Source organism: Chenopodium quinoa, unplaced genomic scaffold, assembly GCF_001683475.1.
Source record: "Chenopodium quinoa cultivar QQ74 unplaced genomic scaffold, ASM168347v1, whole genome shotgun sequence".
NCBI classification, from domain to species: Eukaryota; Viridiplantae; Streptophyta; class Magnoliopsida; order Caryophyllales; family Amaranthaceae; genus Chenopodium; species Chenopodium quinoa.
Window position 1 is genome coordinate 2,657,772 of NW_018744593.1, and position 24,062 is coordinate 2,681,833.

At 42.1% G+C, this 24,062-nt stretch overlaps 1 protein-coding gene across 2 annotated transcripts; it reads left to right on the forward strand.

The window, feature by feature from the left end:
- The first annotated feature begins 665 nt into the window (after positions 1-665).
- Positions 666-23,513, forward strand: LOC110699654. Of its 2 annotated transcripts, none has more exons than XM_021877164.1 (7): positions 666-1,070; positions 1,180-1,220; positions 1,339-1,402; positions 1,565-1,753; positions 15,086-15,157; positions 22,559-22,737; positions 22,842-23,513. In XM_021877164.1, the coding sequence occupies exons 1-7, from the start codon at positions 915-917 to the stop codon at positions 22,957-22,959; spliced, it is 819 nt and encodes a 272-aa protein (XP_021732856.1). In that variant the 5' UTR covers positions 666-914; the 3' UTR covers positions 22,960-23,513. The 2 variants fall into 2 exon arrangements, with proteins under 2 accessions (XP_021732856.1, XP_021732857.1); XM_021877165.1 differs by having other exon boundaries at positions 927-1,070; positions 1,334-1,402.
- Positions 23,514-24,062: the final 549 nt, after the last annotated feature.

Genomic DNA, 24,062 nt, shown 5'->3' on the forward strand with positions numbered 1-24,062 from the left:
AGTTGACACGTGTCAGCCCCAGAGAGTCCCAATGGGATCCAATCGGATGCTGACACGTGGCACTATAATCCTAATAGGGGAACATATCTTCCTCTACTATAAATAGAGGAAACTCCTCATTTATGATACATTCAGAAACACTCATAAATACAAACACAAAAATCGAGCAATCTTAATTGCAGAATTCTCTCTGAATCAAAGAGAAAATCCACTTACTTTCCGCACTTTATTACATCCGGAGACGTTCTAACTTGATCGTCGGAGGCGGAACTCCACCCAACCGGAGTTTCGTTATTTTGCAGGTACAGACGGTCGGCGCGCATTCCCAGAATTGTAACTCTCCCGAGGGACTCCAAAAACCCCGAAACATATATCATTGACACATGTTACATTGCTAATTCCCTTGCATTCTCCCCATTAACATTGCGAAATAAAGATTTAAAATATTTTAGAATTTGAAATGATTAACAGATCGTACTAATAATTAACATCGTTTAATTGTATGACAAAGGAAATTGGTTTGCTAGAACCAATTAGGTCATTTTGGGTATCAATTATTTTTAGTTCGAATCATTTCGGGAAAAAGGTAATTATAGTTTGGGTCATTTAGGGTATCGGGTCTGTTCAGGTCAATCAAATTAAGTTAAAATCGAGTCTGGTCAATTCGGGTATTGGATCAACTTCGGGTCGAATTATTTCGAATATCACATCAATTTTAGGTCGGGTACAATTAGGTCAAGTCAACTTCAGGTATCAAGTTAAGTACTCCACTTCAAATCGGGTAATTTTCAGGTTGATTATTTCGGGTCATTTTTCGGATTACGGGTCGGGTCGGGATTGCCGGGTCTAAATTCTGAACTGCCCCATCATCAGCAGAACTCTCTGCTCACCGTGCTCGATAGTTAGACAAAAAAATGTGGAGAGTGAGACGTTTCACAAACCAAGCATCCACTGTAAGACGATCAATTCTAAGTTCTCGGAAACAATTTGCAAATCATGAATCTTTCACATTTTCCCCATTTTCTCATCCTTCAAACTCTACCTCTGTCCGCTTTCTCGATTTCTACCAGGTGTTTTTCTCTTACTATCAATGCCCTATTGAATCTTGTTCAATTTTTTTTGATGGTTTTTTTTTTTTTTTTGTATTGAATGATAATTGATGTTAATATGTATTTTCAGATGGGTAACAAAGATGCAATTGAGAAAGAACGTGCTCGACTGTATGTATTCATGATTTGTCAACTGTGTTTTTTATTTTACGAGTATATTTTTTGGATTTCAAAAATTTGATATTTATGCATTTTGATGTGTGATAATTTTTGTTTAAATTTAGGACAGTAAAGATGAGATGAGTAGGGGATATTTTGCTGATATGTCTGATCTCAAAAAAAATGGTGGCAAGGTAAATTTTTTAGTTGTTAATTTTAGACATTTTTTAAAGGGGTTTTCAATTTATTTCTGTGAAAAAATGTTGAAGTTTGATGTTATTTTGCTTGTTTTAGACAATATGCAAATGGGATTTGTTGTAAATTTGATGTTTTTGGACTTGTGTTATTCTGGTTAGATTGCTATGGCAAGTAAGACTCTAATCCCTGCTGCTGTAGCTGCAAAGTTTCCATCAGTGGAAGTTAGTTATTCTGATGGTAAAAGTTTTAAGCTCCCTATTGGGTCAGATGGAAATGTGGTTGATCGCGACAATGTGGATCTTCCTAAAGCAACTTTACTTTGTCTGTCGTTTCGTGCTAGTTCTCAGGTTTGTATTTGAACTTCTATGCTACCTCTTTATATATGCCTTGTTTCGGGTGAAAACAATGGGACCTTGTCGAAGGTCCGATGAAGTGGAGAAGACTAGATTCGATCCAAGTAATGTTGGGCCGAAGGTTTCCTGCACAGTAAACACACGTAAACTAGCCTCGGGGGTGTTGCCGAGGAAGGCCCCTCCGATGCTAAAGTCAGTACAGTGTGTAGAAAGAGAACACTATGCAAGAGAATTAATTGCTTGAGGCTTTGCTTGAATGAATGTACAAATGTAATATTGATGACTTTTATACCTTTGCATACATGGAGAAGTTGGGCCTTAGCCCAATTGGCTTGCCTTGAGGACTGATCTTTGACTTTAGCACAATTGGAGAGATGAACCTTGACCTTGGGCTTTTAATTGGATCATTTAATGCCTAGGCCCAATTGGACTAAATTGGACCCAAACAACTTGCCCCCCAGACCCGATTTGGAAGGATGACGGGTCGGGTTTGATTTAATCAGAAAAGGAGGGAAGTGAATGATTTAATTAATCCAAAAATTTGAATTTAAACCGTAATTAAATCGTAATTAATGAGATAACAACAGTTAAGGCGGATAATTGTGGAAGTTGGACGGATAATGGGCAGTTTAATCGCAAGGTCGTGTGTTTAACGGTTACTTAGTGGGGTATTTAAGAGAAATTGAAACGCGGACTCCCCGTATTCCCATTTCTGGAGATATAATTAGAGGCGCGTCATCTCTCCTCACTTATTCACCAACACAAACCCAGAATTCTCAAGAGAACCCAAGAACCCGCATCAAAACTTCGCAAATTCCCCGAGCATTAAGCTTAGAAACTGAGACTCGCCACTACCAATTCGTAAATCGGCAACTTTCGCTTCAGATTAAGGTAAATTCCTTTGATTTTAGTTTATTTTTCTTCGAATTTGAACTCCTTCCCTTTTTTTCGACTTTTTTCTTCGAAATTATCAATGGCGAGAGGAGTTAGGGGTAGAGCCCGTGCTCCAAGAAGAGCAAGGCCAATTCCCGATCCCAGGAACAGGATTGGGACCTGGAATGGACAAAGAGCAGAGTCTGACCCTGCTGAAGGGATTAGGGCGACTCCAATTTCCTCGGCTCCTCCTCAGAGAACGGAGGGGCCGAGCGCTTCTGGGCGGGACGATGAAGTTCCCGCTGTCCTTTGGGATATCCTTCCCGGGTTTTCAGAGTGGGAGGATGCCGAAGTAGCTTCGGCCATGATAAAGAACCGCCCCTACTCATGGTGGGTGGAGAATGCCGAACAGTATTGGTTTGCCGAACAAATTGAGTTGCATTACGGCATCCTTGAAGCTGATGGGTATTGGTGCCGAATGCCCGTGGCATCCGATAGAATCCATCGTCCACCCCCGGGGTATGTGGGGGTGTACACAAGACAACTTTAGTATGGGCTGAGGTTCCCTTTGGACGTATTCGTCCGAGACTTGCTGATCCATTACAATATTTCCCTATGTCAGCTAACTCCTATTAGCATCCGAAGGGTGATGACATACTTATGGGTCTGCAAGTTCTTCAGGTATGTGCCGAACCTGCACTGCTTCAAAAAGCTTCATCGGCTAGTGCCAAATATTCAAAGTGGGCACGGAAGTCATGGTTCTGGGTGGTACCGGATTGAGTCTCGGCCCCAGTACCTAACCATGTGGCCGAACGACTCTTCAGACAAGGACTGGAGAGGTCAATGGATTTGGGTTAGGGCACCCACGGACCCGGGCCACCCTTGCGTCTTCAGCGCTCCCCGGTACCTTGCTGAGCCTGATCCCGACATGGGAAGTTTAGGTCCCCCCGCAGATAACGGCCCAGATCCAAACCTTAATCAACAGAATATCTTCGGCAAGCTGCCGAACCGGGGGGGCAGCGGCCGAATGCAGCATATCCCGGAGACTTGGCTCCCCGATACGCATTATGTTTTCCAAGAGAACATGCTAGCAGCTGTCGGCCTCAGCCGAAAGTATAAGGATGGTAAGCTTCTTCGGCTGGGGCCGAGGCCTTTTAATTATCTCTTTTTCTCCTCTCACTTCGCTTTTTTATGCTGTGCCAACCTAACTGAACTGACCTTTCCCCTTTTCTTTTTCAGAGCGGGACGAGACCAACGTCGGCATTAACTACGCTCGTCTTGGCGTCAACCGAGAACGAGTTGTAACTGATCGGGCCCCCTCTATCACTGAACCGCGGCATAGAGAAGTTCATCTAGATTCTTCCCACTTCCAAATTGAGGCTGTTGCTCTGTATCAGAGGCAGAAGCCTTGGTGGAAGAAGAGAGATCCCTGGTTTCAGCTGCTGGACGAAGAAGCTGAAGCTGCCCGTACGGCCGAAGAGGTTGCACGGGTTATTGAAGCTTGTGAAGGAGGAGAAGGGTCCTCCAGGGCTGCTGAAGAAGAAGCTGCAGCTAGGGCAGCTGAAGAAGACGAGGCTTTGCTGAAGACCTCGGTGAGCTTTCAGACTTAATTTTATTTGTTTCTGTTTGTTGTTTTTTTTTTTTTTTACTCACATTCTTCCTCCCCCCTTGTATTTTACAGTCTGAAGAGAGTAATAGACACAGAGAAGGGAAAGCCCCTGTTCGTCCCGAAGACCAGATACAAGAAGAGTCCTCAGACTCAGACATGGACGAGCAGCCGCTTCAGAAAAGGCGCCGAAGAATGGCCATCATCGGCCCCCATGACTTTCAGCGGAGGCCGATGACCATCGGCGTCGAAATAAGGGAACCCGAGGAAGGCAATGGATCGCCGAGGGTTCCCCGGCCACCACCTCAATCACCTCCAAAGACCCCTCCGCCACCTCCCGAGATGGAGGTGGATCAGAAAACTCCCGAACCTAAGGGAGGGGTCCAAGAAGAAGTTCAAGAGAGTGCTGCTGAGCACAAGAATGAGGATGCCGTGATGCCCTGCTGAGGGTTTCACGGCAGACATTGCAAGAGAGGTTGAGGCCTTCGTCCTCACCCCTGAAGAAGAAGAGGTCATAATAATTGACTCTTCTGAGAAGGAGGATGCTGAGCCATCCAAAGTTAAAGAAGCTCCATCGTCATCCTTTCCTTCCTTCCAGACTCTGCAATCTGGAGAAATGGGTTTCTCGGCCCCCCGAATTCCAATCCCAGATCACATCTGGGACCTCATATGGGGTCAGAACCGAGAAGGTGCTGCAGCCTACTTCGGCGATTTTGCTGGCATGTCCGAAGTAGATAGGGCAAGAATCTGGTCGCTGAAGGCCACTACTGGGATGGGCGAATCCAGCAGATCAATTCCTGACCCAGCCAGGTCTAACCAACTGCTGATGATGCAGGTGATTTTCCTTGCCTTTATCTCCTTTAAAATTCAGCTCTTTACTTATCATTATTATTATTATTTTTTATTTTAACTTGTGCTCCTGTTTTCAGTTCGTGCACAATCAGACTCTCACTGTAGAGCTGATAGATACCCTACAAGATAGGGTAGATGCTGCCGAGCACAACAAAAAGGTAGCTGAAGAGGAGTTAAAGTTTGCTAAGCTGAAGCAAGCAGCAGCTGAAGAGAAGCAGCAGAAGGGTGAAGAATATGAGAAAAAAGCTGCTGAAGCCTTCAAAACCTTCTGCGATGCTATGGAGAAGGAAGTTTTTCCCCCACTGATGGAAGGGGAAAAATTCCTCCAAGAGCACATGGGAGTGGACATCTCCAAATTCAAGGCTACCATTGAGAGCCGAATCCAGGAAGGAGCTGCTGCACAAGCTGAAGTGCAGCAACGGCTATAAGCTCTTGAAGCCAGCAGAATGGCTGCTGAAGAGATGCTCCAAGCCAGGGATGTCCAACTCTCAGAGGCTGCTGCTGAAGCTCAGAGAGCTAAGCTCCAAGGATCAGCTGATGGCCAAAAAGGAAGAAGTGGCCCAGGCCAGACAGAGGCTTCCCAAGTTCAGCAGCAGCTGAATGAGCTGAAAGGTTCCTCCTTCAAGCTCGTCGATGAGCTGAAGAAATCCAAGGAAGACTTGGAGGAGACCCAGAAGAAGTTGGCTGATGCTGAGACTCTACTCAAAGTCCGTGTCTATACCCAGGAAGAATATGAAATGGGTTTCAGAAACGGGTTCAGAGTGTGCCGAAGAGTCTGCCTTCATGCTGAGCCGAAGTTGGACTGGTCCAAATGTGCTGAATGGGTCTAGGATCCCGAAGACCCTCATATGAAGTATGCAACTCCAGTCGAAGCTGAAATCCTTAAGGCTGAGGAAGCCGAAGAAGAAGCTGAGAGAATGGAGTTGGAGGCTGAACAGAGGGAAAGGGAGGCTCGGCAGAGTGCAAAGCCTGCTTCTTCTGCTGCTGGGGCTGAGACCACCATGGGGCCCAACAATGCTGACCAGTCTGATCCTCGGGCTGAAGCATAGGAACTCGGGCAGTCGTCTTCAGAATCTTGTGGTTCATCATGCGCTCAACTTTAGACTTGCCGCTTTCTGAATTTTTGCCTTGTTTGTTTTTTGCTTCAGCTTGCCTTGTCGTACAAAACAGTTTATTTTTTTTGCTTCTGTACGTATTTCGGCAGCTGTTATTTTCCGCTTGTGGGCGGCTGCCGATATAGTTTCTTAACTTATTTGAACTTGTAGCTCAATTTCTGAGCATAAATTATTAATTTGATGTTCTTTTCTTCAGCTGCTTTGTTTTTGAGTGCTTTACTGTTTCTTCAATTCTGCTGAACATGAACTTGCACTGGTAGTGCTTCTTGCCCCCCCAGAAATTGAAGTATGGCTTCAGCTGAATAAACAATTTCTTTATTTCTTAAAAATGGGTATTCGAAACACAGGCCAACTGAAGGCAATGCTTCGTATAATGGCTTTCTGGGATACAAGGCTCAGTTAAGGCAATATCCCAGAATTGTCCATGGACTCATGCCTTTGGAGAACAAATCTTACTGAAGCTTGACTTCAGCTGAAAGACTAGAGTTCTTTAAAAAGACGAGTTTGCCAGCAACCAGAAACCCAGTTACCCGAAGGCGAAGGTTTCAGACGAGGCTGAATAAACAATTTCCAACAGTTGCTGTTATCCTTGATTTTCTGTCTATCATTGAAAAATGGATATCCGAAACACAGGGCCAACTGAAGGCAATGTTTCGGATAATGACTTTCTGGGATACAAGGCTAGTTAAGGCAATATCCCAGAATTGTCCATGGACTCATGTCTTTGGAGAACAAGTCTTACTGAAGCTTGACTTCAGCTGAAAGACTAGGGTTCTTTAAAAAGACGAGTTTTGTCAGCAATCTGAAACCCAGTTACCCGAAGGCGAAGGTTTCAGACGAGGCTGAATAAAAAACCCTTAAAGAGTAGATAGAACCGAGAAAACTTTGAAAGGATAAAAAGTTGCGAATATTTATATAAATGGCGGCTCCAAGGCCTTTCATTAATTCAAAATGTACTTACAAAGATTGTTCTGCCCCGAAGGGTTTACACATGATATTTTTTCAGTACATCAGCGTTCCAGTGATTTTTCAACTCAGTTCCATGCCGAAGTCGGTATGTCCCTGGCTGAAGCTCATCACAGATTTCATAAGGCCCTTCCCATGCTGCTGAGAGTTTCCCATGGATTCGGCCTTTCTGAACTGCAGCAGCATTCCGAAGGACAAGGTCTCCAATTTTAAGAGGCCTTGCATGGACCCTTCGGTTATAAAATTTGCTGATTCTCTGCTTATAAGCGGCCATTCTGTCTCGGGCTGAGTCTCTTACTTCGTCGATGAAATCGAGAGATTCCCTCATCAGTCGCTCATTCTCAGCCGAGAAGTGGTGCACTCGTAGGCTCTCAGAGCCAATTTCCACTGGAAGAACGGCTTCGGCACCATACACCAGTTCTAAAGGTGAATAGCCCGTTGCCTCTTTTTCAGTTGTCCGAAAGGACCAAAGGGTTCCAGGGAGCTCCTCCAGCCACTTGGACTTTTGATCTTCCACCCTCTTCTTGAGGGCATTTAGGATCTGTTTATTTGCAGCTTCGGCTTGTCCGTTACTTTGCGGGTGGCATACCGCTGAATATGCCAGTTTGATGCCGAACTGATCTGTATACCGCTTCAGTGGTAAGTTATCAAATTGCCTCCCATGATCGAAGACAAATACTCTCGGGATGCCAAAACGAGTGATGATATTCTGCCAGATAAATTTTCTGACAGTTTGCTCTGTGATGTTCGAGGCTGCTTCGGCCTCAATCCATTTACTGAAGTAGTCAACACCAACTATCAGCCATTTTTTCTGGTACACAGCCTCTGGAAATGGTCCTAGTATATCCAGTCCCCATTGGGCAAACGGGAGTGGATTAAGGATCGGCTGAAGATCCCTTGCTGGCTGGTGGATAACTGGAGCGTATTTTTGACATTTTTCGCATTTCCGGACCAGCTCCTTAGCATCTGCGATCATGGTGGGCCAGTAATATCCAGCCCTTAATGCCTTGTGGGCTAAGGTCCTTCCCCCAATGTGGTTCCCACAGATGCCGAGGTGAATCTCCCGTAGGATATAATCTGCATCTGTTGGTCCCACGCATTTCAGCAATGGGGCTGAGAAGGACTTTTTCAGAAGTTCCCCCCTGAAGACAATGAACCTTGAGCTGGTTCTCTTCATCTTGGAGGCCAAAGCTTTATCTTCAGGAGTTTCTCCCCGAAGCTTGAAAGCTAGGATGGGGTCCATCCAACTAGGCTCTGGGTCAGCGCAGCACACTTCAGGTGCTTCGTCGACACTTCTCTCTCGACGCACTTCTACATAACAGATCTGTTCAGCTCGATAAGAGTTGAACTGGCAAGTTTGGAGAGTGCATCGGCTTGAGTATTCTGACCCCTTGGGATCAGCTGAACCTCAAAAGTTTTCAGCTCTGCAATGACTGACTTGGTCTTGGCAAGATAAGCTATCATGGAGGGCTCTTTGGCCTCGTAGCTGCCGCTAATCTGATATGCAACTAGCTGAGAGTCTGTTTTCAGGCAGACATGATCGGCTTCCAGGGAGATGCACAATTCTAGGCCGGCGATTGCTGCCTCATATTCGGCTTCGTTGTTCGAGGCCTTAAAAGAAAATTTTAGTGCATACTCGAAGGATTTGCCTTCGGGAGAAGTTATCACTACTCCTGCCCCCGAACCGTTTTCGGTGGAAGATCCATCCGTAAACACGGTCCAGACTTTCTTTTCATTGTCTAGCGCTTCTTGGTATGAGCATTCGGCCAAGAAATCCGCTAGAGCTTGAGCCTTAATGGCAGCCCTCGGACGGTAGCTGATGCTGAATTCGGTGAGCTCAAAAGCCCACTTGGCTAGCCTACCAGATTTTTCAACCTTGCCGAGAACTTTTTCCAACGGCTGATCAGTTAAGACCACTATCTGATGGCAATCAAAATAGGGCCTCAGCTTCCGAGCAGCTACTACTACCGCGAAAGCGACTTTCTCGAGTAGAGGGTAGCGAGTCTCGGCATTCGTCAGTGTATGACTGACAAAGTAGATCGCTTGCTGACTTTTACTTTCTTCCTTCAGCAGTACTGCACTGATGGTGGCTGGGCTAACGGCCACATACAGGTACAAAGTTTCTCCTTCTGCTGGGCTAGCCAGCGTTGGGAGTTGAGCCAGATGCTCCCGAAGCTGTTTAAAGGCGTCTTTTTGCTCTTCCTCCCAAACGAGCTCTTTTGTTTTCGGGAGTTTCAGGGCTTTGAAGAAAGGTAACCCCTTATCCGAAGCTCTGGAAATGAACCTCGAGAGGGCTGCCATTCTTCCGGTGAGCCGCTGAACATCCCGCTTTGTTTTCGGCTCAGGAAGGTCGAGCGCTGCTTTGACTTTGGAGGGATTGGCATCAATCCCCCTTTTGCTGACTATGAACCCAAGGAATTTCCCTGACTTCACGCCGAAGACACACTTCTTCGGATTCAGCTTCATTTGATGCTTTCTTAAGGTGGCGAAAGTTTCAGCCAGGTCCTTAACATGGTCCTCAGGTTTTTTTGCTTTTGACGATCGAATCGTCGACATAGACTTCCATGTTTCAGCCCTTTTGATCGGCAAAAACTTGATCCACTTGCCCCCGCATTTTTCAATCCGAAGGGCATCATTTTGTAATTGTACACCCCAGCGTTCGTGACGAATGCTGTCTTTGCTCGATCGTCGGGGTGCATGAAGATCTGATGATACCCCGAGAATGCGTCCATGAAACTAAGCAAGGCATGACCACTTGTCGAATCGACTAGCTGATCGATCCTCGGCAAGGGATAGAAATCCTTCGGACAAGCCTTATTTAGGTCCGTGAAGTCAACGCACATCCTCCAGGTACCATTGGCCTTCTGAACCATCATCACATTTGCCAGCCATTCTGGATATTGGCAAGGCTCGATGAAGCCTGCCTCCAGCAATTTTTTGACCTCGGCTGCGATGTCTCGGTTCTTATTAGCGGAGTAATTCCGCTTCTTTTGCTTAATTGGTCGACACGTTGGGTCAACATTAAGCTTATGGGAGATGAGGTCTGGACTTATCCCGGGCATATCAGCTGCCGAGAAAGCAAACACATCTCTGTTGTCCCGAAGGAGCTGAATAAGTTCACAACGGGTGTTCGGATCAAGGTCCATCCCGATTGTTACACATTTCTCAACGCCTCCTTCGGCCAACTCAACTGTTTCAGTCTGTTGGTCCATGTCCATTGCTGATGGACTGGACTCTTCAGAATCTGGCCTGCTGCCTATGTCAGCAGGTGTCCCAGTCTTTTTGTTCTTCGGCTGACTCTCTGAGTCTTGCTGTTCAGCTGAAGAACTAGCCTTTTCCCTTTCGGGCCCTTTACCTCTGGGTACAGATCCTTGGCCGAAGCACTTAGGCCTTTCGGCTTTTTTGTGCTTGGCTCCCTTTCTTTTTCTTTCTCCTCCTCATCCTTGTCGCCATCTGGGCGACTACTGGATGGCTTGAGGTAGTTGCACCTTCGGGCGTCCTTTTGGTTGCCCTGTATCCTTTCGGGGAAGCCAGCGTCTGAGACGTAAATCATCAGCTGATGATAAGTTGAGACGACCCCTTGGATCTCATGAATTATGGGTCTCCCCAAAATCACGTTGTACACTGAAGGAGCGTCAATGACCAAAAATTCAATCATGACGTTCCTGGCTGCCTCATCGCAGCCGATGGTGATAGGAAGTCTCACCTTCCCATCTGGATAAGTTGAAGCCCCGTTGAACCCGGATACCGGGTAGGGTACCGGCGTAAGGTGCTTGGGCTTCAGCTTGATTTGATTGTAGGCCTTTCGGAACAGAATGTTTGCTCCGTTGCCACCGTCAACAAGGACCTTACTGACGTCGTGGTTGGCCACCGTGGCGATGATCACCAACGGATCCTCGTGAGGGAACGTTATCCCCCGGCAGTCGGCGGCTGTGAACGTCATGTTCGGCACCGGCGATTGGGGAGACTGAATGTCAGCGTTGTTCACCTGGTGAGTCAAAGCCCTAAGGTGTCGCTTGTGCTCCCTACGAGAGCATATTCCTCCCGAGATAACATTGATCGGAGAGAATTTCCCCTCCGGCTTTTTACTGTTCTTCCGGGGGAAGTCGAGGTCTTGCCGAGAGTCCTTTGCTGACTTCTCGGACTCTTTTTTTTCGCGGTGATCCGCGATGTATTTTTTCAAGTATCCCTTCCGGACCATGTCCTCTATCTGGTCCTTCAGTTTGATACACTCCTCAGTGTTGTGTCCCGGAGATTCGTGGAACTCGCACCACTGATTTTTATTTTTTCGCTGATACCACTCAAGGAGTGGTCTCGGCTTTTGGTAACTCTGCTCCTCCTTCGTCACGCTGTAAATTTTGGCGCGTGGAAGAGAGAGCGGAGTGTAGGACTCGTATCTGCCTGTGTATGAGGCAGATTTTTCCTTCTTTGGGTCGCTGGCCGAAGATTGCTCCGAGGCCTTTGACTTTCCCTTTGCCTTATGGCCTTGGCCTTCAGACAAGGGTATTTGTCTTTGTTTCCCTCCCCCGAATTGAGGTTGGGTTTTCGCTTTGTTCCATTCTTCGGCTTGGATGAACTTATCCGAGGCATTCAGAGCTTCCTCCAAGGTCTGCGGGGTATGCATGACCATGAAGTCTAGGAACTTCCCGGGCTGAAGGCCATTCTGCATTGCAAAAACGGCTAGCCCCTGGTCCTTGCCCTTGTTCCTGGCCGAAGGGACCACGCTCCGCCCTCTTAGAGAGGTAGGAGTGGTTTTCGTCCCTGGCTGGGAAGTCTGGGCCTCGGCCGCAGGGAACGAGAGGCGACTGTGCACGCTCGGTTCCTTGCCGCCGAGTCGGTCGAGGACGCTTCGGCGAACAGTCTCAGGTTGTTCTCTCGGTGAGTAGATTCTGGCCGAGAAGCTGAGCTGCTGCTCTTATGCGTTTCTGGTCGGGAGGATGAGGATCCTTTGAAAAATTGAGGGTTCTTTTTCCTCTCTTTTTCAGTTTTCCAGGTATCCTCTTCCCACTCTCCCAGTTCCCGGGAGGAAGGAAGCTTCCCACCATCACGGTCTAGCTTCCTCCGTTGACGCCGGGTATGCGGAGGAGTTCGATCACGAGGTGGTGGCATATTTTGTGCCCTCATTGTCTCCATGAGCACTGCCAGCGCTCTTGCCACCTCCTCCGAGCTGGGCCCCGCCAAAGGGGTCCTCGGCCGAGTATGGGAATGAGAGCGCACAGTTGATGGTTGGCTTTGGGGCACTGAATGTGTCATATGATCGGACTCACCCCTGCTAGACCGAGAGTGACTCGGCCTATGATGAGAGTTATGAATTACGGGAGAAAGGGAATCCTCCCTGTATAATCCTCCCCCCGAGCTAGCACCCTTGGGAGAGTTCCGGTCCGGCGAGGGTGATGGTGTAGGGGTTTTAGGCTTTTCGCCTGCTCCTTGACGGAGACCTTTGCTCTTGCGGTTCTTAGCCATTGCTACTAAGATTGTTGCAAGATGATCTTGGTTAGAAATTTGGCTTAAAGATTTTTGAAAGTCGTCCCCACAGACGGCGCCAAATTGTTTCGGGTGAAAACAATGGGACCTTGTCGAAGGTCCGATGAAGTGGAGAAGACTAGATTCGATCCAAGTAATGTTGGGCCGAAGGTTTCCTGCACAGTAAACACACGTAAACTAGCCTCGGGGGTGTTGCCGAGGAAGGCCCCTCCGATGCTAAAGTCAGTACAGTGTGTAGAAAGAGAACACTATGCAAGAGAATTAATTGCTTGAGGCTTTGCTTGAATGAATGTACAAATGTAATATTGATGGCTTTTATACCTTTGCATACATGGAGAAGTTGGGCCTTAGCCCAATTGGCTTGCCTTGAGGACTGATCTTTGACTTTAGCACAATTGGAGAGATGAACCTTGACCTTGGGCTTTTAATTGGATCATTTAATGCCTAGGCCCAATTGGACTAAATTGGACCCAAACATGCCTTATATGTTAATTGTCTCGAGGATTATGATTTTTTCCGAAGTTGAAATTGGGGATTGAAGTTATAGTTTATGAAGATCACATTGTTGAAAACTTGTTTGCATTTCAAAGATTAGGTAGGCATGGTTCTTAAAATTGGCTTACCTTGTCAATTACTATTTCTCTGAAGTGATTCAGCCTTTTGGATTTTTAGTGTTGCTGTCTTATCGATCCTTTTGTTTCATCCAAATTAATTTGTATTATACCATAATGAAGAATTGAAGAGATTAATGTATCATATATCCGCCAGCAACTCTTTTGTATTTTCCTAATCTTCATGCCAAAAATGTCCTTACCCGTGAATTGCATTAGGCTTCACCCTATATCCATTTTTTAGGAAGGATTTCACATTCACTCTCACATCTACGGGCTACAATCCAACTCTTATAAGGACCTGGTGGCTGCATTACTACTCTAGGAATTATCACACCAGAAGAAGCTCTGCTTTCTGAATTTTGAATATTCCCTGGTGGTGACAAAGTATGTTGTATTAGGTAGGAATTTCTCCTGAGTGATCTCTTGTAGCCGTTGCACTTGCTCGGTGATCCAGATATCACCCTCCCAACTTTTGGGTCTAGGCGTGGCATTTTAAGCGACATTCTTTTTATTATTTATTTATTTATTTATTTTTACTATCATGGGCAACAGCTTGACTTTTTTAAACTATCAGGTTGTTTCAATCATAGGCTATCATCTGATCAGATATTACTTCCTTTAGATTCTCAACCACTACCATCTCTAGCCATTGCTATATTAAATTTGCACTGAGTTGACTGGCAAATGAAATTTTTGATGTATACTTCGGCATGTAATGAACCCTTGTAGCACTCCCATCCCTGTTCAATGATCTTTCACTTCGACAATTATGAAGACCAGGAAATATGACTCATAGGGGTATGACTTGAAGAGATTCAGCTTTTAATATCAATATTTGAAATCCAGTGTTTGAGGATGATGGCAAGATCATTCATGATGTGTGGCTCAGAGTAGAGGACATTTCTATCCTCAATTGTCCTTAATATCACAATACAGTATCTTCATGTTGAAGTATGGTAGGTCGTGATAAGATTCCATATTGCATCAATAGGTTTTCCTAGATTTATAATTGTCAGTCTCCACACAACATAGAGATTTAAGAGCAGCATGTTATTTCTCAAATCTACATATAACATCATCTTTGTGCGATTGAGCCACTGGATTTTGTATCCTCAATGATAGAAACAATATAAGTCAAACCCTTTTTATTAGCAGTGAGTCTACCTCCCTTCAAATCTTTGGTGAGGGTTCCAATTGAAGCTCCCTATCTCTTTCCTGAACAACATTCCCATCCTGCAAATTCAGCCTTCAAGCGACATATTAGCATGAGAGGATTTTTGGTGGGTCATTTGATATGGCTGGCTTTACCCAGACTTTTGGCCCTTTCCAGACGTATCACTTTGTCCATTTTCTCAGGTTGTCCACTTGATCTGAATGTTTCAGGTTGTTGAGTCTTGTTATTTAAATGTAAACTTGTGTTCTTGCTGCAGCAATATTGTCCTTTTGAATGTTATTTATGGTTTGAGCACTTACACACAGCCACTGCTAATATGTGCAATACCAGGAGATTTGATTTAGCTGTAAGAAGAATGCTCGGTTATTTTTCATGTTGGGAATCTGTTTTTCAATGTCTTGCTTTTTTAATTTGTTAGAGATCTTGCATTGGCTCTCTTGGTCCAGTACTCCAGTGTGAAAAGTGTTGACTAAACAGCTGTGATATCCTAAAATACAAAATGCTTAATATCTTTAATTTTGTGCAACAAATCTGGATCTTGGGCCCTACTGGCCTAGGGCATTTTCTTTTTTTAAGATTTTTAAGGTGACATATGCTTTCTGCGGTAGCTCTGTGGTCTGACTTTTCCATGTTCATTTACAGGCAATGAATGATACTTGGAGCAAACCATTTCTGAATGCTTTCGGTGATTCCAAGAATATCCACCTTTACGAGGTACATTATGCTTTAAAATGTATCTTAGGATTAAAAAGTGGGTTGGCCTTTTGCATCCCCTATGTGCACAAGGTTAACCACAGCCCACAGGTTCTATGATATTTTTAGTAAGCTGTGTTGTGTGGTTGAGTTTTTAGTAGCTGATGCTTTAATATGTGTTTTGAATGCATATGGTATAATTCTAATCTTTGATGGTTCAATAAGAAATACAAACAAGTCCATGCAATGTGTTATGTGGCTTAGGTATGCTCTGGGGGCTTCCTCCCTAAATTATGTATATGCTTATTTTTATTTATTTGACCTGTTGATGGTATGAATTGTGTTTAACATAAAATTAAGATGTTTATATTATTTTAAGTGAATTCTTGTATAAACCTGCCTGGATGACTTTGTCTAATTGATAACTAAGTTCAACCATCCTAGCATTACTTCATCCAATTCACAGGTCATATTATCATCTATTTTATGTATCTTTCAACTGAAATTCTCTAGCCTTTTGCATCTACATATTTACTTTTATGTGGGATGTTCTGCATTGAATTTAATCCCTATAATTTCTGCAAAAGGTGAAGTCTATTACATACTTCGTATCTATTTATCATGTTTTCATCCTTGCAGCATTCCAGCTAAGTTATTTAAAGCTCTAATGCACTTTTTGTTCAACAAATGAATAATTACTGTGTGGATCAAAATGATCATATTCCGTGGGTTGTAGCTAAAAATCCTTTGCATAGACATTGTTGCTGGGCAGTAGGCTAGACATTTGAAATGCAGTTTTAATTTCTAAGGTCTAGTGACTATAGAGTTGAAATTCATTGTAGAAATTTTCATTTCTAAATTTTTTACTTCCAAAAGAGGTCTTGGCACAATCACCTAAATTTCCTGGCAGCTTAGCTGATCTTTGATTTAGGTTTTAAGGATTTGATGTCGTTCCAGAGCTTTAAACATTTTGCAATACTGGTATGACTAGTGCTAGTAGCTTTTAGAATTTTGAGGGCTGACCCTAGTCAATACATGAGGTTTGGAGTAACTAAAAAAGAATATATTACATAACCTGCAGAATCATCTCTGATGAGCGGTTCCAGCTCTCCCCCTACGGAATATTACTAATGAAAAATATAATGAGAAGCTACATCTAGAATAAATCTTTCTAGTTTTATGCCTGTTTATTGTTGGCTAGTACTATATAACATGTTAACTACTCCTAATAGAGAATGAAAGTTCTAGAGAACTATGTGCAGTATGGGATGGTGGGTTTCGTATAGATTCAGAAGAATTTTCCTGGTATCTAGCAACCACTTACTCTTGGGTTTAGATGTAGTAGTTGGGATTTTTATGCAGTGTGTTGCCTGTAGGTTTATGATGGTGCTGCTGTCTCCGCAATTTATTGATCACTTGAGGGGGTGGTTTTCCTGGAGAAACTGCAGTGTGAAACTCAGTGAGTCACAATCCCCAGTAACTAAAAGCTGAACTTGTCCAGTATTGACAGTGTGATTTGTTTTATGTGGATGCTTGAGCAACTCTTTGATGGGAAAGAGTATGGCTGGAAAAACAAATTGGTTGCTTTTTCGCCCTTTACCTTTTTTAGTCAAATTGGTTCAGTTGTAAATGGTGACAGTTGTAGTCATAGAAAGAAATGGCCAGGGATCTCACTGAAGGCCAATCCTCATTTTAGTTTGCTTCTTTGGGTTTTACTGTAAATGAAAGGAGGGTAGACGAGCACAAGCTTCTCTAACTTGAACATATAGCTTTTTGCCTTTGGGCCTTTCCACACAAATAGTAGTCGATTTTAGTAGTCAGTCAGTAAAATAATTCTCTGAGATCCATGAAAATTTGGGTAGCTAGCTATTGCTTGAGGCTACCCCTTTAACAGGTAAGGTTAAATTTTGAATATTCAAGCTCACTAGTCAGGGAACTGATGGCAGCTGAAGTCATGCTCCTACTTTATGTTGCAAAAATGCCCAAGCATGCACCATGGACCAATTGATTAGAAATTTATTTTTATTTTTTGTTTTTAGTTGGCTTGTCACTTAGTGAAAAAGCTGAATTCAAAACAACATAACAGAGTTAACTACTAGTTTCAAGCTATGATTTGTGGATGGAATCACATTATTTAATAGATAAAGTGTATAAAAACCGAAGATCTGAAATAAAAATGAGGATAAAGGAATTTGGGAAAATATCTATACTTATTATTTTAAAACACAAACCACAAATCATTCATATACCACATGTCATCATAAATCACCTATATGCCACATGTCACCTCCCTTCATCTTTCCTTTTTTGTATTCCTTTTTAATATAAAAATTAAAATAAATAAATTATATAATGTTTGAATCTTTATACATTCCGTAACTTGCAAATTTAAGTAAGAACATGAAGTGTTTCATTTCCATCATAATTAAATAAAGTTGTACTAATTAGTACACATTACATAAACACATGAAGTACAATAAAAATAGTCTTTTCATCTCTTAAGCTTAAAATAAAACATAAACTAATATGTCATTTCATATCCCGCAATATTAATGTACATATACCTAACTAAATTCCTTCATCTTCTTCCACAGTCTCACCCTCACTCTTTTTTTCTTTTACGTTTTAGCACTGAACTTCATTCACCTCAATAGTCATGAAAAAATTACTTCGTATTTTATATCAAAAGTTCCAACTATTAAAAAGAATACCTACATATAAAAATAATCTAAGTAATAACCCGTGCATCGAACGGACAAAAATGCTAGTTGATTATTAATATATAATCCCAGTTGGACACTCCCTACTACAAAGTTTAACAAAATTAGATTCACTCAATAATTTTTTGATTCTCTTACCTAACAAAACAAAGTTCATTCAATAATCACAGTCCTTTGATTGGTTGGACATTCCCTACCACAGTACTACCTTGAATCCTTTTTGTTCTTCCCACTTTGACTTTTTTTCTTTAATTGATTTTTTATTTTTTATTTTTATTTTTTTTTATTTTTTATTTTTTTTATCACACAAAAAGATTTTAAATGGGAAGAACAAAGGAGATCATAAGGTGTATTGTCATAACATTAATTTCACTCAATAATCTTCTAACCTCCTTCCCTCTGGCACCTCTAATGCACTCTTTGCCTTCCTCACCAAGCTAATCTTAATCAACTAATAGACCATACCAATTTCCTCTAAGATCCAGGCTAGTCTATTACCATCATATCCTGTAATCAGCTATTACCAAACATGGAAAATTCAGTTCTTTTGGCAAGTTCAATTGCCCTTTTTGAGTCTAGCTTTACACATGAGGCAAGTTATCACTTGGCAAGCCAGGCTCCCACTTAAATGAGCATGGCTTCTCATGTAATGATTTGAGGGTATATGGATATAACTTGTTGAGGTCAAGCTTGTTATGGCTGCTCCCGGCTTGTTTATTGATGGCTGCGTTATGGTGTCTGTAAATCTGTATGCCAACCCAAAAGTTGAGGACTTTATTTGGGAACATTAGTGGCATTTCAATGAGAGTTGAGATGTTCAGTGTGCAATTTTAGAGTGGACAGCTGATGAGGGTAGTGGATTGTAATTAGAATATGTGCAGGTACATAGTATGGCCTGATGATTAATCTGAGTGCTCTATATATTGGTATCCCCTGGAGGAATAAAACGGAATCTTGAGAACCAGAGAAGACCCAAAATTCAACAAAGAATACACCAATAGTCCATCAAACATTTCTTCTTTGTCCAAGAACATGGCCCAGATAATGATTCATTTTCCTAAGGTGTTGACCCAATCAAATTGATAGACGTTTGACCGTCACAGCGCGAATGTTAGAATTGTTTCTTCTACCACATCTTTCACAAGAACACGACTTAGTATTGCAGAACTTTTTTAATGTCCCCTTTGAAGATCTAGATGATGAAAATAAGAAAGTCACTATCTTTTTGATTGCTATAGATTTACAAACGAGAGAATTCTATGTATTTCGATTGATGGTTGAAAGAAGGGGAGCAACCACGGAAGATTATCAATGGTATCGGCATTTTCTTGATGAAGAATGGGTGAATTTTGTCAGACATTGTGAATTGAATGTGGGGGATCGAGTAGAGTTTTCTTGGGCAGATGATGATTATTAATTGCAATTACAAGTTTTCGATCCCTTTCATCCCAAGAAAAATTCGGAGTGTTCGAATTCGTTCGCCTAATAAAAAATGGGGATTGTCGATAATTCGTGCCACAAAGAATTATCCTCAGCACGTATAATTGAATTCTTGTTCAATCAATTATTCAAAATCTTGAATGTTGCATGTTATGAAATTTTGTTTATGTATCTTTTGATGGTGTACAATTGATGTTTTTGATTGAGATTTTAGAGTGGGTTTGTTGAAAGAGTCATGTCTCTCTTCCAGATTCAAAGGATAATTTAGTTAGAGTGATGGTAGAGAGCTTATTTTCTTTAATATTTAGCTTATGATGATATGACTCTCTATCCTCACTCTAACTAAATTATCCTTTGAATTCGGAATAGAGATATGACTCTTTCAACAAACCAACTCTAAAATCTCAATCAAAAACATCAATTTTACACCATCAAAAGATACATAAACAAAATTCCATAACATGCAACATTCAAGATTTTGAATAATTGATTGAACAAGAATTCAATTATACGTGCTGAAGATGATTCTTTGTGGCGCGAATTATCGACAATCCCCATTTTTTATTAGGCGAACAAATTCGAACACTCCGAATTTTTCTTGGGGGATGAAAGGGATCGAAAACTTGTAATTGCAATTGATAATCATCATCTGCCTAAAAAAACTCTACTCGATCCCCGACATTCAATTCATGATGGCGGACAAAATCCACCCATTCTTCATCAAGAAAATGCTGATACCATTGATAATCTTCCATGGTTGCTCCCCTTCTTTCAACCATCAATCGATATACATAATATTCTCTCGTTTAAAAAGATAGTGATTTCATATTTGCATCATCTAGATCTTCAAAAGGGACATTATAAATGTTCTGCAATACTATGTGAAAGATGTAGTAGAAGAAACAATTCTAACCTTCGCACTACGACGGTCAAACGTCTATCAATCTCTGATTGAGTCAACACCTTAGGAAAATGATTCATTATCTAGGCCATGTTCTTGGATAAAGAAGAAATGTTTGATGGACTATTGGTGTATTCTTTGTTGAATCTTGGGCTCTTGAGCTATGTAGACAGCCTTTCTAAGCTAATCGGATGGATGTGTCCCCGTTGTTTTGTGCAGATTAAGCCTCTAAGATTGGATATCACGTGTATTTGGCCGGTAAATCTCATTTGTTGTTCTAGAAGGTTGGCTTTGGTATTAGAAATTTAGAACTAAGCAATAGTGACACCAATGGGTTAGTATGCTGAGGATGATAATAATTTAAATTTCTTTCATATTTTGTGGCACACGAATCAAAGCTCAAATTCGAATTGGTTACATGACCTAGGGAAAAAAGAGAAAGATAGAGTGGCTCCTATGCTATTTGTTTAGTCAAATTAGATTGATAAGGTGTCCATCTCATTTCTAGGTGCCCCTGAGAGATCAATCTGCACATTTTTTGGCAATTGGCTGAACCACATAATAGTCTTTTAGCAAATAACATTGAGATAATGTGGTGCTTGTAAAGTTTAGCTTCTTAAAGATAGTGTGTGCTTATGATATACATAGCTTTTATGCCTGCCTTTTTTGTAATCCAGGGCATATTGTCACGTGCTGACTACTTTGCCTAGTCACACACCGTGCGCCACCCGCTTACAGTTCGTCGTAAGACGAGTCAGACTTTCTTCTTTGGCACTACTCCTTGTGTCCACGTAGCACATCCATTTGTGCTGTTTGAATAAGTTTGCTAGCACGTTCCCTTGGTGCTAACAAGGCCCCTTTGTTGAACTAAACACTCTCCCTTAGTGCCTTAGTCCGAATTTGACAATTGAGCGCACAAGCTATCACCCTTGCTAATATGCCCGACCACTCACTTGGCACCCTCGTGCCTTGGTTTTCCTTACACTGTCTAAGTGTTTAAAGGAAAGAGATAGAGTTGCAAGAGACCACAAGTGCTTTTGGAATGCTTTTGTATTACTCTCAACTTGAATGTACAAATGAGCCTTGGAGCCCTATTTATAGTGCTCTATCCTACTTACAAGGAGTATCTAGAAAATTCCCAACCTCCTCAAATGGAGGGTTCTAGACTACAAGGATCTAGAGAGTTTCCACCTCCTTAGGAACTACATATATTGAGGTTTCTACATCCTTCCTACCTAGAATGCTAAGGAGAACCCTAGAACATTCTAGAATATTACCAGAGTTATGTACATATATAGAAGAACTTAGAAGACTTGTAATATGTACCAGACCTTCCTTGATTATTTTCGAGTCACCCACTCTAGAATAGTCTTCAAAATAACCTCGTAGAATAGCCTGAAACCTTCTAGAAGCTTCCCGCGTTTTCTGCCGCCAAAAGTCGTACTTCGGGACCTCATCTCGAAAAAGTGACATCACCATGGTCTTTTTTGGCCCAAAATACGGTGGACCCCTAAATTTGGGCCCATCTGGACTTCGTTTGTGCCCTTAAATGGCCCATTATTGTGTTAATGTCACTTGGGTGTTCACTAGTTTTACAAGGCTACAACTAAATAAAGCTCTATAGGGGGAAGTGTGCTGCTGGGTACCAAGGGAAAGCCCCATAGCCACGATTATGCCTTGTTGCCAAGTGACTCAAAGGGGCTACCCCAGTCAATCAGTCCATTTGTGTTATAAGAAATATATAATAATGTTTTGTATTGTTTTTTCTCCAAATTAAAAAATAAAAAAATCCTATAGCTAGCTCACCACGAGCCAGTAGCCACGACAAGACCAGATCTACATTTCCACCACCGAAAAGGACGAGAGAGGAGAAACCATAACACCACCGGCCTTCCTCTTTGTCGTCTTCTTCAACAACCATGGCGGAATGCCCCTAGTAGAAAAAGGTGTAAATTAGGGCCATATCAACCCCTTAGGGAAATCCTCTTCTTTGCGGAAGCAATTTTAACCACCATAGGTGGTGGTGGCGGTGGTCTGCAATAGAGATTTCATGGAGGAAGAAGGTGGGTTGCTGTAATGGAAGAATGGAGAAAGGAGGAAGAAAGGGATGAAACTTACAAAATTATCCCTAATTAAACAAATAAAATTACCCATATACCCCCTGACTTACATTGCTTGTCAATCAGACTGACAACAAGTATTTCCTCGTGACCCCAATGACGCCCATCTTTGGTGTGAGAGATGACCCGTGACAGTATGCTATAATATTTAAAGGAGATGCATGTACATCCTTTCAATTTCTTTGTTCATTTTCTTTTCACTGAAGATGAACTTTATAACTGCAATTTTTCTTAACCTCAGGTATCATTTGTGGACTCATGGTTACTGTCACGAAATCCTGTGAAGTGGCTCTTGCTTCGAATGATGAAAAAATCAAATCCAGCTGAGAATTCAGGCGCTCTGCAAAGACAGTTAGTCTATTCTTTTGGCGATCACTATTACTTCAGAAAGGAGCTCAAGATATTGAACCTTTTGACTGGGTATTGGATCTTCGGCTTTTTTTAGTAGTTTACCTTGTTCAGTAGTCTAACCTCTTGAGTCTTGAGTACTTTGTTAATATTTTTCAAAAAATGTCTTTTCACAGGTACATGTTCTTGCTAGATAGTTTCGGTAGAATAAGATGGCAGGGTTATGGAGCAGCAACAGAAGAGGAGTTATCATCACTTCTTTCAAGCACTTCTCTTCTACTGGAAGAAAAGTAAGCTGTCAAAATCGTTTAATGTCAGCAGCTGTTAACGTGGATCATCTGTCAAAATTTTGGAACATAACATGAATAAAGAAACTTCTGGGACTACTTTAGTAAAAAGAAGCATTGATCACTTGTTATCTTTGTCTCTATCAACCGTAATTTCCCAGTGGGGATTGACAGCACAAGTCACCCTTATAAAGATACCCCCCATTACTTTGGGTTATGTTGTTTGCTTGCTTGATGCACCCACCAAGCTAGCATTAGAGGTTCTCATTTCAATCTTAACTTCGACCTACAAACACCCCTTTTTGGTCTTTGAGCTCTATAGGGATTTAGAGTTTCAGATTACACTTCGGTTTGGTTATTGTATTTTGAGAAGATTCCTCATTTATAATGTTAGTTTACCCCCAAGTATCCCCTGTGATGGCCTGATGGGGCTTGAATTTTTGAGTGTGGGTGTATACATTGCGTTTTAATTACATATATAAGCAAAATGTGTAGTCATGCCATATTGTGTTTTGTATTCTTCTGTTAAGTCTAATGGTGACCTCTAATTACTGCACTTTCTATGCGGTGGAATTTTTTTGGGTTATATTCTATAGTATTCCTCTACTTTTGCATATATTTGAAACGTGCATTTATTGCTGTTTAACATGACTAGCTTCGACATTAAATGACTTATTTTTAACGTTGATCTAAAAATAACCAACTCACCCTTAGTAACACCATATCACCACCAATGCCCACCATTTAAGCCACCCTGAAACCACCCCTATCTACCTAAAACAACCCACCACCATCAAAATCACCCACCTCTATCTTAAATCTACTGAAAAATCTCCAATCCATATTTATTAATTTTTATACCATTGTAAATAAACTAAAACAACCGACCCCCATCGAAATCACCCACCTCTATCTTAAATCTCCAATCCATGTTTATTAATCAACTTGTATACACTAGTAACGTAATACATAATCTACATGACTATATATACAACTGCACCGTATAAGCTCATATGCAGATAATATAGATTATATTTTTTGCCCTATTGTACATCCTCAAAATGTAAATCTACATAATCTACATATTGGTCCCCAATCTATACATGAGCT